The sequence below is a fragment of the Hyla sarda genome, chromosome 6 (assembly GCF_029499605.1).
Source record: "Hyla sarda isolate aHylSar1 chromosome 6, aHylSar1.hap1, whole genome shotgun sequence".
Classification (NCBI taxonomy): domain Eukaryota; kingdom Metazoa; phylum Chordata; class Amphibia; order Anura; family Hylidae; genus Hyla; species Hyla sarda.
Window position 1 is genome coordinate 64549055 of NC_079194.1, and position 17816 is coordinate 64566870.

Consider the following 17816-nt stretch of genomic DNA (forward strand, 5'->3'; position numbering starts at 1 on the left):
TATTTCATTGAGATAAACACAATCATTTCATTTCAATTTATTCTGCAGTACAACAGCAAGATCTTCTTTGGGCAAGAAGAATAAATTGATAAAAGATTGAGATTGGTCCCATGTAAAGAATATAGGTATTGTAAGGAGATAGAAATAAAAGTATCTGCGTGTAGTGTTATAATGGAAGCTGATGTGGCTGTTTAACTATAGACAAAGTGAAGAAAATATTTATAGGGAGCTCAAACTACATATAGTTCATATGCACCGAGGGATGGAATCATTTCTTAACAAGACCCTCATCTCTTATTTATAGGGCTCTGATGGCATTAGACGATTACTGGAACATCTACATTGCCACTGTACTTTGTTTGAAAAACATTTTTCTATGTTTTATTTGTGTTTAAAAAAGCTGCTGCTAGGTGTCCCCCTACTTGTCCAGAGCAGATTTTTCCCTATCTCTTGCACAGACTTTGGACTCCTGCTGGCCTGGCAGAAGTCCAAAATCAGGAAATGCAGCCTGGAGTGCTGAGGGGGGGGGGGGGGGGGGTGCAGCCTTAGCCAATCATAGCTCATCTCACACTGAACTGCTCTGGACTGTGTGTAGCAGAGTGAGGGGAGGAAGTTCTCCCCTGTATGGCTTCAGATGATGTCACACCTGCTGGGAAACACCCCTTCCCAGTCTGTGAATCTGACTGAGACTGAGCAGAATATACAGGGCAATATCAAGGTAAAAATTAATAAAAATAAAGGAAGGGGGTGGTTAATCATGATGGGGGAAGGGAACAAGATCATGACAGGTACTCTTTAAGAATGACTCGAGGTTTATCTCATAACAAAGGGCAATGTGGGCTATACTTAAAGGAGGGTAGGATTTTTTTTTTCCAATTAAATATGCCCATTGTGCGGGCTTTAAAAAAAATAAAGCTCTACTTACCTCCCATGGTGCCTCGAGTGTCCTGCTCCAGTCCCCTGGTGCAATCAGCTTCCTGAGCTGCATCATGACATTACAGACCTAGGAGAACCCAGACCCATTGTATAATACTGCAGCTCAGCTGGCCGCACCAATGTCCCGCATCTGTCAGCAATTCGCTGAGCGGCAGTATGACACATTGGGCCCAGGTGCTTCCTGGCCCCGACAGTCACGCTGCTGTTTAGAAAGGCAATCGCATCAGGGGACTGGAGCAGGACACGAGAGTCACTGCAGGAGCGCTGGAGGTAAGTAAAGGTTTGTTTTGTTATACCTAACACAATGGGCATAGTTAGGAAACCCTTCCCCCCCCTTCCCACTGAAAAACCCCTTTAAAGGGAGTCTACCACTAGTTTTGCTGAAATTAGACCACTGCTATTACTAAATAGAGGATGTTTTTGTGTAATGAACACTACCTGTAGAATCTTGATGAACTGCGCCATTATATGGAAAAACTTTTTTATATTCAGTATGCACATTAGTTATTTGGTGCAGTAGGGTCATGACTCTCTGCCCGGACCGTTCTAATCTCCCCTTGAAGCCAAGCAGTCAGACTCTGTTGAAAAAACATTAAATAAAGCCATATTCACCTGTTCGATCCCTTGCCACTGCACAGGGGAGGAGGAACACACCGAGTGCACTAAGCTACTTCATTTGCATAAACACAATAAGGGGAACAGAGAAAAGAAGCCATAGATCAGCAAACGGTAAGTACCATTGTCATCCGTGTCGCTGGCACTACAAGCCTATACCAATAGGTAACTGTGAGTGATGCAGATGACAGATTCCATTTAAATAAAAGTAAAATTAAAAAATTATGATAATAATGTAAACACCAGATATCCTCTTCACTTGTAAGTCAACAGTAAATCATCAGTTAATAAGGCAATAGCTACATTTCATTTCAGATCAATAAAAGGGTTACATTTTAATAGAGAAAATACATTTGATTTGCCGTATTTAACACATTTAACATACAGCAAGACTTCAGTGAGTTAAAAATATATCTTATCTACTGTATATGGTTCAGTGTTTGGAAAATTGACTTTTGACCATATGGTCAGAATGTAAATGAGTACGACTAATTGGAGCAGCAGCACTCATGTTATTGATACTGTCAATACTATCGGTGTGATTGGTGGCTACAGTTGTATGGATTGACTGTAGTTATGGACACGTCAGTAATAAATTCCTCTTCCACAGCTTGTTACATGTCATCTTTCAAGACACAATGAAAGGTATTGTGTGCACCATGCGCGAAACACATTTAGCATTTTATTTCTTTCACTTCAGTGGAGCGTTACCACAACTCTTTGTGAACATCATTTACAAAGTTATCTGCTTTTACTTTCAGAAGATATAGTTCTTTTCAGTTCTTGTAAGAATAAAAATTTTTCTTAAAATACTTGGATAAAATTAGCAGCATTTTACAGTGCAGGACCTATAGCAAATGTACCTTCACCCCATGAATAGAAGTCATAGTGAAGGCAGTACAATGTAAAGCTCAAGGTTGTTTCATTCCAATAGAATTTTCCATCTATTACGAGGGTCATTTGTTGTGTAACCAGGCACTGGCAATTATTTCACTCAAATACCATTGTATCTAATCCATGTTGCCTGAGGTACATTATAAAGTTGTAATTTGCCTAACAGCACCTGGAGAACCTAGCGGTGGATAAATGAGATCACCCTCCACCATGCTGATTTTGATGCCACCATTCAGTGCAACTGTTGAGCATTTCTTTTTATGTTGCCTGTGTTGTAAAACCAACAGTCTTGGGCAACCGCGTCCCCCAGGTTCCTTCAACCACCCTGCAGCTGGATGATTCTTCTGGGCTGCCAATCTCAATACCTTCATCTCTTGCTGCTCTTCCACTACGAGCAGTTTCTTCCTGAACTTGCGTAACCTCTGTATTTCCAGCATAAAAGCCAGCTACTGTGTTAGCCGTTTGCACTGCGTGGACTTTGTTGCGTGCCCGCTTCTGAGTGAGCATACATGTGAAAACTTGCTTGAACCTTTTCCGAAAGTGCTTGGAAATAAGAGCATAAACAATAGGATTGAGGCATGAGTTAGCATAGGACATACAATGGGACACAAGGCGGAAGGCATATGTGGCTCGGTTGAAGGGAAAGTGTCCAAACCAGAAGCAAAGGATCACTAAGTGATGAGGCAGCCAGCAGATGCAAAAGAGCACCGCTACTATTATTATCATTTTGGTTACTTTGTGTTTTGCTTTTCGAGATTCAGATACAGTCTTTACGGGATCCACTGAAGTCCACAGAAAACAGATGGTTCTAGCATAGGACAATCCAAGAATAAGTACTGGTAGAAGGTAACCAAAGACAAATGTGGATACATCCATGATCTTCCTCCTACGATCTTCCCAGTTGGGAATACAGATGGGCACTTCATTGTAGAGAATGATGTGATAGTAGCTCAGGTAAGGTCCTGCAAACAGGACAGAAAGAGCCCATATAACTGCAATGGCTGCCAGGGCATTTCTAGCTGTACGGAGGTCTCGTGATTTAAGTGGGTAACGGATGGCCAAGTACCTGCCAAAAATCAGAAAATCATCAATGTTAAGTACATCTCTGCCATGATAAGAACACAACATTGAATATTATATGTCTTCGTTACAAGCTATGTTACTATGTAGTCTTATAACCATAGTTGGTAATAAGCACCACCATTTGTCATAAATTGTGAGAGATTGTTCTACAGGTATGAATAGGGATCTATGGAACACCCAAAACATGTCGATTTTACTTGAATAAAACAAAGATTACATTTTTTTTACAGAGTTAAAGAATATCTTTGTCACTTGTCTAGTGTGTTACTATGTACTGTAATTGTAATACATGCTGTGAGGTTAATATCCTTGATTTATCTAGGTATATAAAAATATGAGATTTATTAGGCTCATAAACAAACCAAGACGCATTAAATGGCTATATAATCTCTGAAGTACAGTATATTTTTCATGATCTTAAAAGCATTCTGATCTAACGGATTATGCTTGAATTCTGGGAATTAGTTTATAAGACAAATACAAATTATATTAAGTAATAACAAATACAGGCTTGCTCCCTTGTGGTGTACAGTGAGACCATGGTGCACAGATCCCATCCAGCTGATGGCATTATTCATCAACAATAAACTGCAATGCGGTAACTCCCTGGGCACGCGCTTGCATGGTTATTAAATCATTTTGGGATGGTGTTTTATACACAATAAAGAGAGTCCCAGGACATGTTATACCACTTTCAGTCCCTTTGATACTGTTCTGGGAACCCTGCTCCTACTTCCTTCCCAGGAGGTCCAACCTGGCCACCCATATGATCACTGCTCTTCTTACTCTAGCTGAGGCATAGGCAACGTTCGGCAATGCAGATGTCTTGGACTACATCTCCCATGATGCTTTTTCAGTATTTTGGCTGTAAGAGCATTATGTGAGATGTAGTCCAAAACATCTGCAGTGTCGAAGGTTGCCTGTGCCAGCTCTAGCTAAATGACGCTCTGTAGAACTTCTTAGGTATGGAGATTGTCTGGCTCGGCTGGACGGTTTATGCTGCATGGTAATGATAGCTAGTTGGGACCCCCCCCCCGATTACATGATGATTTTTGTAAAGTTTGAGCCTCAACTGGAAGGTTTGCTCCTGATCCACCTCCATCTTTCATCCACCCTTTCCTCCCACCCCTCTGCTCTAGTATTAGAGAACATTACACTGCTATTTTTTCAGTGGTAGATGGGATTGGGATTTTAGCTTTAAGATCAATTTCCCCCAATCGCTTTTTGCCATTGTTTGAATCCAGAAGTGTTTTCCTACCTTCATTACTGTTTTCTCTCCTTTTCCTTCTTAAGGTATGTTCACACTATGTAAGTAGCGTGGAATTCTGCATGCTGAATTGCGTGTCTGAATTCCGTGGTGTGAACTCCTAACGGATGCTGTATGAACTCCTTAGTGTGAATGGGTCTTCCATGAGACCCATTCACACTGCTGAGTTTCAGCAGCTGACAATTCCACCTGTGAAATTGATCCGTGCAAAGAAAGAAATTGTCAATGCAGCCCTACCGCCGAAGTATTTCAGCAGCGGCCGCCAGATGAAATCTCCGCTGCAAAATACGTAGTGTTAACATACCCTTATATTTGCCTGGCATGTACATAGTTGGGCTTTGGTCTCATTTTGACAGGATAAAATGTTTTTAATCTGTGCTTATTCATGGAGAAAATGTTATGTTCTATTCTACCAATGTCCACTGTATATTTGTCATCCTCTATGAAGAATGTTGGTATTTCCCTACATATTTATTTGTTAGAATTACACCATGAAATCTTTAACCCCTTAAGGACGCAGCCCATTTGGGCCTTAAGGACGCAGACAATTTAATTTTTACGTTTTCGTTTTTTCCTCCTCGCCTTCAAAAAATCATAACTCTTTTATATTTTCATCCACAGACTAGTATGAGGGCTTGTTTTTTGCACGACCAGTTGTTTGTTGTATTGACATCACTCACTTTACCATTAAATGTATGGCGCAACCAAAAAAATACTATTTGTGTGGTGAAATTAAAAAGAAAACCGCAATTTTGCTAATTTTGGAAGGTTTTGTTTTCACACCGTACATTTTACGGTGAAAATTACATGTGTTCTTTATTCTTTGGGTCAATACGATTAAAATGTTACCCATGATAACATACTTTTCTATTACTGTTGGGCTTAAAAAAAATCGCAAACTTTTTAACCAAATTAGTATGTTTAAAATCCTCCTATTTTGAAGACCTATAACTTTTTCATTTTTCCGTATAAGTGGCGGTATGAGGGCATATTTTTTGCTCCGTGACCTGTACTTTTTATTGATTCCATATTTGCTTCTATTTTGGACTTTTTTTTTTTTACGTTCACGCCGTTCACCGTACGGTATCGATAACATTTTATTTTAATAGTTCAGATATTTACACATGCGGTGATACCAAATATGTATATAAAATATATTTTTAACACTTTTTGGGGGTGAAATAGGGAAAATGGGACGATTTACGTTTTTATTGGGGGAGGGGGTTTTTCACATTTTTTTTTACTTTCTTTTTTTACTTTTATTTTTACACTTTAATAGTCCCCATAGGGGACTATTTATAGCAATCACTTGATTGCTAATCCTGTTCAGTGCTATGTATAGGACACAGCACTGATGAGGGTTATCGGTCATCTTCTGCTCTGGTCTGCGGGAAGGCAGATCAGAGCAGAAGACTCCCGGAAGACAGTGGAGGCAGGTGAGGGGACCTCCGGCTGCCGTGCTGGATGATCGGATCGCTGCGGCAGCGCTGCGGGCGATCCGATCATCCATTTTAGTGACTGCGACGCTGCAGATGCCGTGATCTATATTGATCATAGCATCTGAGGGGTTAATGGCGGACATCCGCGAGATCGCGGGTGTCCACCATTACGGGCGGGTCCCCTGCTGCGATTAGCAGCTGGGATCTGCCGCGCATGATCCGGGCATCGCTCCGATGCTCGTGGTTATGCTTAGGACGTAAATGTACGTCCTGGTGCGTTAAGTACCAACTCACCAGGACTTACATTTATGGCGCTCGTCGTTAAGGGGTTAAGGTGCACTAATCACTTAAAAAAGAAACGACAAATGCAGCTGGCTGAGACAATTTCATAGACTTACATTGTATGTTTGTCTCACTTAACTTGCTCTTCTCCCAGCTAGTTCTAGCTATTGGTCAAAACCAGGGGTCTCAAACTCCCCGCCCGCAAATGAAATTTTGCGGCCCGCACCAGGGATGTGTAATTTGTATTGCCCGACACCCGGGACAGGCAGTTCCGGGCACCGGGCAGGTTACTTCTTCAGGCATTTAGCCCTGCTTCGGGCAAGCAGCACTAAATGCCGGAAGACTTCACCCCGCCCCGTCCAATAGAGCCCATTCCCTTCACTTACTCCGCCTTCCTCCCCCCCATCTCCGGTTGGCCGGCCGGCCCAAGTCTGATGAGGGACGTTGCGCATGTGACGTCCCTCCACAGATCCGCTCATGAGGACGTCAGTGACGTCACTCGTCAGGCTGCCGCCGGAGAGAAGAAGCGCAGCGCAGGAAAGGTAAGTGTGTCTATGTGTGTCTGTGCATGTGTGTGTGTGTCTGTCTGTCTGTGTGTGCCTGTGTGTGTGTGTCTGTCTGTGTGTGTCTGTGTGTGTGTCTGTGTGTCGGGGGGACACAATGCTACCTAATGTGGGGAACATGCTACCTTCCTAATGTGGGGAACATGCTACCTTCCTAATGTGGGGAACATGCTATCTTCCTAATGTGGGGAAACCGCTACCTTCCTAATGTAGGGAACATGCTATCTTCCTAATGTGGAGAACATGCTACCTTCCTAATGTGGGGAAACCACAACCTTCCTAATGTGTGGAAACCGCTACCTTCCTAATGTGGGGAAACCGCTATCTTCCTAATGTGGGGAAACTGCTACCTTCCTAATGTGGGGAAACCACTACCTTCTTAATGTGGGGAACATGCTACCTTACTAATGTGGGGGAACCGTTACCCTCCTAATGTGGGGAAACTACTAACTTCCTAATGTAGGGAAACCGCTACCTTCCTAATGTGGGGAACATGCTACCTTCCTAATGTGGGGAAACCACTACCTTCTTAATGTAAGGAACATGCTACCTTACAAATGTGGGGAAACTGCTACCTTCCTAATGTGGGGAAACTGCTACCTTCCTAATGTGGGGAAACTGCTACCTTCCTAATGTGGGAAAACTGCTACCTTCCTAATGTGGGGAAACTGCTGCCTACCTAATGCTACCCCCTCAGAAGTAGCACCCGCCATCATCCTTCAGCTCATGCTATTACCACAGGGTGTAGGGGGAATGGGGAGGGGGGTTACTGGTGGATGATGGGGGTGCTACCGCTGGTGGGGGGTGTTGCTGGTGGATGATGAGGGGCACATGATGGGGGCATTATATGTGAGGGGTGCATGATGGGGGCATTATATGTGAGGGGTGCATGATGGGGGCATTATATGTTAGGGGTGTATGATGGGGTCATTATATGTGAGGGGCGTATGATGGGGGCATTATATGTTAGGGGCGTATGATGGGGGCATTATATGTTAGGGGCATATGATGGGAGCATTATAAGTTAGGGGCGTATGATGGGGGCATTATATGTGAGGGGCGTCTGATGGGGGCATTATATGTGAGGGGCGTATGATGGGGCATTATATGTGAGGGGCGCATGATGAGGGCATTATATGTGAGGGGCGCATGATGGGGGCATTATATATAAGGGGCGCATGATGGGGGCATTATATGTGAGGGGCACATGCAGCCCAGGCTCACCCAGACGCTACCTCCAGTGGCCCCCAGATAATTTGAGTTTGAGACCAATGGTCTAAACAATCAGTCAAGAGTTGTTTAAAGTCACAGTGGCCATTTAATAAACAATTAATTTGAAAAAAACAAAAAAGTCCCTGAAGTTACAAGCTTGTATTCTTTATTAAGCCCAACATGAAATCTATCTTACAAGAAAGTGGTTACAAAAGATTTGTCATGCTTCTATAACATGTCGGAGATGCTTTTGTAACCACATTTTTGTAATGGAGATAAATTGGGTTAAATTAAGAAATACAAGCTTGGAACTTCAGAGGCTTGACATTGATCTTTATTGTTGATGAGATATAAGAGTAAACTTAGAGTGCACTCACGCAGTGGATGCAAATATATAGAATATAGAAGACTCATATTCAGGGTACATAAGTTGAATGTGGATATATTTATCATAATCCTTTGAATAACTCACCTCCTATGTCATGGGATGTTTTACTCATTTAACACAATACAATGGAGTGTTTTCTAATTATAGTACGCAAGATGCCCTTCATTAAGGATGCTTAGCACATAGCGATCACCCTCCCTCTCACACGTTCACTTTCCTAGAAGGAATGGGCAGGATGTAATTGCCGCAGTCATTAGATAAATTCAGGAGGATTATATATTGCAGGACTTATAAAGTAATTACTGAATGGACCCTAATAGCAGAATTCGGGTCAGAAAGATGGAATTATCTTTTCCACATATAATCCGATTAATAAATGCATCAGATCATTTTAGATGCATTTTAGTATTTCTTTGTCCAAGTGCTTGATCAAAGGAACATACAATCTAATTGGCAAAAGTAAATGTATTTTTAATTTCTCAACTATTACAAAGATCACCCACTATGATCACCCATTAGTAGAATACTGTTTAGCCGCCTTTGCCAGCTGTTTGCAGGTTATTTTAGCATTCTCTTTTGTGTGTATTTTAGTGCAGAGGGTACAGTAATAACCAGGCCCTGGAGATTGGAGCAGGATCAATATGTCCTTATGCCCCATATATAAGAAGACTAGGAACATGCTACCTTCCTAATGTGGGGAACATGCTATCTTCCTAATGTGGGGAAACCGCTACCTTCCTAATGTAGGGAACATGCTATCTTCCTAATGTGGAGAACATGCTACCTTCCTAATGTGGGGAAACCACAACCTTCCTAATGTGTGGAAACCGCTACCTTCCTAATGTGGGGAAACCGCTATCTTCCTAATGTGGGGAAACTGCTACCTTCCTAATGTGGGGAAACCACTACCTTCTTAATGTGGGGAACATGCTACCTTACTAATGTGGGGGAACCGTTACCCTCCTAATGTGGGGAAACTACTAACTTCCTAATGTAGGGAAACCGCTACCTTCCTAATGTGGGGAACATGCTACCTTCCTAATGTGGGGAAACCACTACCTTCTTAATGTAAGGAACATGCTACCTTACAAATGTGGGGAAACCGCTACCTTCCTAATGTGGGGAAACTGCTACCTTCCTAATGTGGGGAAACTGCTACCTTCCTAATGTGGGAAAACTGCTACCTTCCTAATGTGGGGAAACTGCTGCCTACCTAATGCTACCCCCTCAGAAGTAGCACCCGCCATCATCCTTCAGCTCATGCTATTACCACAGGGTGTAGGGGGAATGGGGAGGGGGGTTACTGGTGGATGATGGGGGTGCTACCGCTGGTGGGGGGTGTTGCTGGTGGATGATGAGGGGCACATGATGGGGGCATTATATGTGAGGGGTGCATGATGGGGGCATTATATGTGAGGGGTGCATGATGGGAGCATTATAAGTTAGGGGCGTATGATGGGGGCATAATATGTGAGGGGCGTCTGATGGGGGCATTATATGTGAGGGGCGTCTGATGGGGGCATTATATGTGAGGGGCGTATGATGGGGCATTATATGTGAGGGGCGCATGATGAGGGCATTATATGTGAGGGGCGCATGATGGGGGCATTATATATAAGGGGCGCATGATGGGGGCATTATATGTGAGGGGCACATGCAGCCCAGGCTCACCCAGACGCTACCTCCAGTGGCCCCCAGATAATTTGAGTTTGAGACCAATGGTCTAAACAATCAGTCAAGAGTTGTTTAAAGTCACAGTGGCCATTTAATAAACAATTAATTTGAAAAAAACAAAAAAGTCCCTGAAGTTACAAGCTTGTATTCTTTATTAAGCCCAACATGAAATCTATCTTACAAGAAAGTAGTTACAAAAGATTTGTCATGCTTCTATAACATGTCGGAGATGCTTTTGTAACCACATTTTTGTAATGGAGATAAATTGGGTTAAATTAAGAAATACAAGCTTGGAACTTCAGAGGCTTGACATTGATCTTTATTGTTGATGAGATATAAGAGTAAACTTAGAGTGCACTCACGCAGTGGATGCAAATATATAGAATATAGAAGACTCATATTCAGGGTACATAAGTTGAATGTGGATATATTTATCATAATCCTTTGAATAACTCACCTCCTATGTCATGGGATGTTTTACTCATTTAACACAATACAATGGAGTGTTTTCTAATTATAGTACGCAAGATGCCCTTCATTAAGGATGCTTAGCACATAGCGATCACCCTCCCTCTCACACGTTCACTTTCCTAGAAGGAATGGGCAGGATGTAATTGCCGCAGTCATTAGATAAATTCAGGAGGATTATATATTGCAGGACTTATAAAGTAATTACTGAATGGACCCTAATAGCAGAATTCGGGTCAGAAAGATGGAATTATCTTTTCCACATATAATCCGATTAATAAATGCATCAGATCATTTTAGATGCATTTTAGTATTTCTTTGTCCAAGTGCTTGATCAAAGGAACATACAATCTAATTGGCAAAAGTAAATGTATTTTTAATTTCTCAACTATTACAAAGATCACCCACTATGATCACCCATTAGTAGAATACTGTTTAGCCGCCTTTGCCAGCTGTTTGCAGGTTATTTTAGCATTCACTTTTGTTTGTATTTTAGTGCAGAGGGTACAGTAATAACCAGGCCCTGGAGATTGGAGCAGGATCAATATGTCCTTATGCCCCATATATAAGAAGACTAGAGATGAGCGAACTTTAGAAAAATTCAATTCGGCCAATTCGTAGAATTTTTAGAAAAAATTTGGTTCGATCCGAATTTATTTGTGGTGATTCTATATTAAAAACGGCTATTTCTGGCTTACAGAGAGCCTCAATAGGGGTATAGAACACTTTGCTGTGTTCTAACACGCATATGAGTGTGCTGGGGTAGGGAAATAATACTGTTATTCAGTATGACATGCAAATTACAGGCATCGCTTTTAGAATCACTGACGCAGAGCGACATAATGACAGAGCCTGGAGGTGGCATCAGTGTGAGGAGACCATATAGTGACTGAATGACACAGCGTGGAGTTGGCGGCAGCATGAGGAGACCATATAGTGACTGAATGACACAGCGTGGAGGTGTTGGCAGCATGAAGAGACCATATAGTGGCTGAATGACACAGCGTGGTGGTGTTGGCAGCCTGAGGAGACCATATAGTGGCTGAATGACACAGCATGGATGTGGCTGAGGCATGAGGAGACCATATAGTGGCTGAATGACACAGCGTGGAGGTGTTGGCAGCATGAGGAGACCATATAGTTGCTGAAGGACACAGCTTGGATGTGGTTGAAGCATGAGGAGACCATATAGGGGCTTAATCATACAGCGTGGTGGTGTTGGCAGCATGATGAGATCATATAGTGGCTGAATAACACAGCTTGGATGTGGTTGAAGCATGAGGAGACCATATAGTGGCTGAGTGACACAGCGTGGAGGTGTTGGCAGCATGATGAGAGCATATAGTGGCTAAATAATACAGCTTGGATGTGGCTGAAGCATGAGGAGACCATATAGTGGCTGAATGACACAGCGTGGAGGTGTTGGCAGCATGATGAGAGCATATAGTGGCTAAATAACACAGTTTGGATGTGGCTGAAGCATGAGGAAACCATATAGTGTCTGAATGGCACAGCCTGGAGTTGGCAGAAGCATGAGGAGACCATTGAAATTTATGATTTTTAAATTTAAGATTTTTAAATTGAAATTAAGGGTTTTGAAATTGAACTTTTAACTCCCACATTTTAGTGCCCCGGGCCCCGGCGTGTGGGTACAATGGACCAAATCTAAGAAGGAGTCACTTGTCACATGGCAGCACAATGACAGAGCCTGGAGGTGACATCAGTAGGAGGAGACCATATAGTAGCTGAATGGCACAGCCTGGAGTTGGCTGAAGCATGAGGAGACCATATAGTGTCTGAATGGCACAGCCTGGAGGTGGCTGATGCATGAGGAGACCATATAGTGTCTGAATGGCACAGCCTGGAGTTGTCAGAAGCATGAGGAGACCATTGAAATTGAAGAATTTTTAATAGAAAGATTTTTAAATTGAAATTGAAGGTTTTGAAATTGGACTTTTAACTACCAAGTTTTAGTGTCCCGGGCCCTGGCGTGTAGGTACAAAGGACAAAATCTAACAAGGAGCACAATGACAGAGCCTGGAGGTGGCATCAGTAGGAGGAGACCATATAGTGGCAGAATGGCACAGCCAGAAGTTGGCTGAAGCATGAGAAGAGACCATTTAGTGGCTGAATGAGACAGCCTGGACGTTGCATCAGTATGAGGAGACCATATAGTGGCTGAATGAATGCCTGGAGTTTGTGGCAGCATGGGGAGACCATATAGTGTCTGAATTGCACAGCCTGGAGTTGGTGGCAGATGAGGAGACAATAGGATCTCACAATCTCTAAGAATTAAAGATGAATTATGAAATTTCCATTGAAGATGTATGGTACCTAGTGCTACCATAAACATATGTAGATAATGTCCTAGGCCCAGCAGCATCATTAACCATGTAGTTGCTGAATGACACAGACTGGAGCTGGCTGAAGCATCAGTAAACCATATAGTGGCTGAATGGGACAGCCTGGAGGTGGCAGCAGCAGCATCAGGAGTCCTGAAAGTGACCAGGTGACTGAGTGGTGCGGTGAGTGGCAATACCAGTACCCGGTGACGGAGGTGGTTGAAAAAAGGTCTGATGCGGAGGAATGTTTGTAACTGGGGAGCAACGCCTTAAATCTGTTTGGCACTATCCATATTTGTGAAGTGTTGGTGTGGCACAATGGTCAATCTACTCTCATGCATCAGGCATTGGTGGTTGGAAATCCTGGCTGATCCATGCCTGATTCATCTTCACAAAGGTCAGTCTCTCCACATTTTTTATGGACAGACGAGTTCTCCTTGGGGTGACTATGGCCCCCACCGCACTAAACACCCGCTCTGATGGCACACTACTGGCCGAGCAGGACAGCTTTTCCAGGGCAAACTCTGCTAGTGGCGGCCAAAAATCAAGTTTGGCTGCCCAGAAATCCAGCGGATATTCAAGGTGTGTGGGCATGTCAAGGTATACCACCACCTGCTGGTTCGGGTTCTGCTCCAGGTCTACCTGCTGCTGATGAGTTGCTTCACTATGCAGGTGAAAAAAGCTACTCATCAGCGACTCTCCCCAGCAGCCATGGCAGTGGAAGGTGAGCGCAGGGGGCCCCCCGATTCAGACCTGCGAGAGGATGGACAATGGTGCCGAACTGACTACATAGGATGCCTCTGTAGTAGGTCATTTTGTCCTCCCTCTAAATGGGTGTAAAAAAGGCCCCTATTTTGTGGCAGTAGCGAGGGTCCAATAAGGTGGAGATCCAGAAGTCATCCCGCTGCTGAATGTGACAATTCGGCTGTCACTACACAAGCAGGTGACATCGTGCCATTTGTGCAAATGACTCCCTGCCTCCATCTCCACTGCATACTGCAGTGCAGTGTCTGGGTCCTCTGTCTCGCCTTCCTCATAACCCTCTAGCTCCTCTGGCTGCTCCTGCTCCTCCTCTCCTATCAGATTACTAGAAAAAACGCCCATTTGGCGAAACATAAATTGTGCTTCACTGTGCCTCTCCCCCTCCTCCAGTTCAGCCCCCAGGGCTCATGTGGCTGTGAGATGTAGGCACCACATCCCCATTGCCCTGATCAGCCATCGTTTCCAACACGTGTTGTAAGAAATGAAGCAGTGGAATGATGTCATTCATCCCGTAATCCTGGCGATTTTCTAATAATGTGGCTTCCTCAATGGGCCTGAGCAAATGGCAGGGGTCAAGTATGAGCTGCGACTAGTTCACATTGAAGTTACACAGGGGAGTACTCCTATCTGCTTGGATCATCAAGAAATCGGTGATAGCTTTTCTCTGTTCGTACAGTCAGTTCAACATATGAATGGTGGAATTCCAATGTGTGGCAACGTCACAAATCAGACTATGTTGGTGGAAACCATTCTGATGCTGCAGCTCAGGGAGGGTGTGCTTTGTACGAGTGGCTGAAGTGCATGCAAAGTTTCCTTCCCATTGGTAGGATATCTTGCAAATGGGGGAACACTTCAGGAACTGCTTCACAACCAGATTGAACATGTGTGCCATGCAGGGCGCATGGCTCAGCCTTCCCAGTCGCAGCCCAGACAAGATGTTCTTCCCGTTGTCAGTCACCATGGTTCCCATTTCCATTTTTTGTGGAGTAAGCCATGCTCCGATTTCTTTACGAATGACTTTTAGCAGTTCATCCCGTGTGACTCTTTTCGCCAAAGTAAACCATGTGAAGAACAGCGTGACACCGCCGTGCCCTGCACACATGGTATGCTGAATGGCCAGTGAGACTTGTCTGGGCAGTGGAGGCTGAGGATACAGTGGAGGATGAGGAGGCGGAGTTGCACACTGTCACAGGACCAACGGCCTGAGAGCATGGAGGAGGAAGCGGCGTGACCTGTCCAAGTTAGTGTTGTGGCTGTGCAGGAACCACATTCACCCAGTGAGCCGTAAAGGACATGTATTGTCACTGACCGTAGTTATAGCTCCAGATGCCGGCGCTGCTGTGCACTTTGGTAGACACCTACAGGCTCAAGGACTGGACCACCTTCTCTTCCACAAAATTGTGCAGGGCTGGTACTGCCTTCTTCACAAAGAAATGACGGCTTGGCACTCTCCACCTTGGCATGGCACAAGCCATCAGTTCTCTGAAAGGGGCAGAGTCCACCACTTGAAAAGAGAGGGACTGCAGCACCAGCAACTTAGACAGGAGCACATTCAGCTTCTGCGCTGTTGGATGAGTGGGCGCATACTGTTGTCTCTTGGACATGGCTTTGCCGATGGATTGTTGGCGGAATGGCTGACTAAAAGTAGGACTAGCAGGAGCATCTGGAGAGACAGAAGGAGGGTATGACACACAGCTCCCTTCGGCTGAGGTGGTGGAGCCTTGGCTGGCTGAAAGAGGGAGCGGCTTGCCACAGGGTGATGCACCACTACATTGGAGCCACAGTTCTCCTAAGCCTCTTTATGGTGGCGAAGCATATGTTGACACAGGGCTGTGGTGCCAACATTGGCCATGCTCACCTTCTGCTGACATATCTTGCATGTGGCTATGTGAACCTCCTCCGGATGCTTGATGAAAAACTGCCACACCGCCGAGTAGCTGATTTTCCCCCCAACAGTCCGCACTGCCACTGCTGCCGTCTCCAGGAACCCCTGTTCTACTACCTCCCGGGAAGGTAGGCTGCCACAAAGCAGGTGGTGTCCCCCGGGCCCGTTTGGCTCCAGAATTTCCACTTCTGCCACCATGCTGAATGCCAACCATGCTACCACCTTGCTGGCTCAGCTGCTGCCTCATGGGCAACCTGCAACTCTCTTCTGATGATGATGAAGCCCTTCTGCACCCGGCACCCATTTGCGATCGGCTTCATCATCATCAACAAGTGTCTGCATGTCACTGATGTCCTCCTCAAGTTCCTCAACAGTGTCTGCTTCAGGACCCTGAACCCTGGCAACACCACCTCCCACGTCACTCTCCTCATCACTACTTGCCCGCCTAGCGGAGTAAGCGACGGATGTCTCCCCCACTTCTTGGCTGGGCAGTAGCTGCTGACTGTCCTCTATTATATCGTCCTCAGTGAATAGTGGAGCTGAACCCACTGCATAAGATACTTCTTTAGGAGAGGGAACAGCATAGGACAGAGCCAATGGGAGGAAAGGGACTGCTCCCGGGTCATGCCAACTGAGAGTTGTGTCTGAGGAACCCACCGACTGTTGACTGGGGGTGTCAGATGTCACTTGTGATGAAGTGGATGACCATTTTAACCAATCAACAACAGCAGAGGGGTTGCTGGTCAGGACACGACCGCTAGCTGATAAAGGGAGCTCAGGCCTCTCGCTGCAACTCCTGCTGCCACTCGCCCCTAGTCTACTGCGACCTCTGCCTGAAGGATTTAGGCTTCTGCCACTTCTCTGTGCATGTCGTGGCACTTCTTTGCCTGACATACTTAGTGCTTATAAGAGGGGAGTACAATAGGCTTCACTATGCTTAAGGGTGCGTTCCCACCTGGCGTATACGCAGTTTATTTCATGCTGTGCTAAATTTGTGGCAGCAGCGGGAAATATGCTGCGTATTCCTCGCTCACTATACACACAGGGCTTTCCGGCGGCACCCCTATGTGTGCAGTGAGTTTTGCAGGTGGAGCAGCGCACCACAGTCACACCGGCACACGGCCCCACCTCTAAAACTTACTACACGCATAGAGCTGCCACTGGAAAGCCCTGTGTGTATAGTGAGTGAGGAATACGCAGTGGATTTCCTGCTGCTGCAAATTTTGTGCAGCGTTAAATACAATACGTATACACCAGGTGGGAACGCACCCTTAAACAGTATTTGTCCAAAACAACAGAAGGGGTGCACTTTTGGCTGGCTTTTCACAGTATCTAGGCCCTTGACAGATTAACAGGTACAAAATACAAGGTACATTGTGTGTATTGGAACTAAACCAAAAAAGGGAGGAAAAAAAGCAAATTGGACATAATGTCACACCAAACTCCAAAAATGGGCTGGACAAAATTATTGGCACCCTTAACTTAATATTTCGTTGCACACCCTTTGTAAAAAATAACTGAAATCCATCACTTTCTATAACCATCAATAAGCTTCTTACACTTCTCAGACGGAATGTTGGACCACTCTTCCTTTGCAAACTGCTCCAGGTCTCTCTTATTGGAAGGCGCCTTTTCCCAACAGCAATTTTAAGATCTCTCCACAGGATTTCAATGGGATTTAGATCTGGACTAATTGCTGGCCACTTCAGAACTCTCCAGCGCTTTGTTGCCATCCATTTCTGGGTTCTTTTTTGATGTATGTTTGGGGTCATTGTCCTGCTGGAAGACCCAAGATTTCGGAGGCAAACCCAGCTTTCTGACACTGGGCTGTGCAGTGCGACCCAAAATGCTTTGGTAGTCCTCAGGTTTCATGATGCCTTGTACACATTCAAGGCACCCAGTGCCAGAGGCACCAAAACATCATTGAACCTCCACCATATTTCACTTGTAAGTACTGTGTTCTTTTCTTTGTAGGCCTCATTCCATTTTCGGTAAACAGTAGAATG

General features: G+C 44.7%; 1 protein-coding gene across 1 annotated transcript in view; it reads right to left on the minus strand.

Annotated features, from left to right (window-relative positions):
- Nucleotides 1-1316: 1316 nt before the first annotated feature.
- Nucleotides 1317-17816, minus strand: part of GALR3 (galanin receptor 3) — a 54514-nt gene continuing 38014 nt past the window's right edge. Inside the window, exon 3 of the mRNA XM_056523989.1 lies at nucleotides 1317-3511. Coding sequence (XP_056379964.1) covers nucleotides 2704-3511 — 808 coding nt within the window. The 3' untranslated portion in view covers nucleotides 1317-2703. The remainder of the gene's footprint in view (nucleotides 3512-17816) is intronic.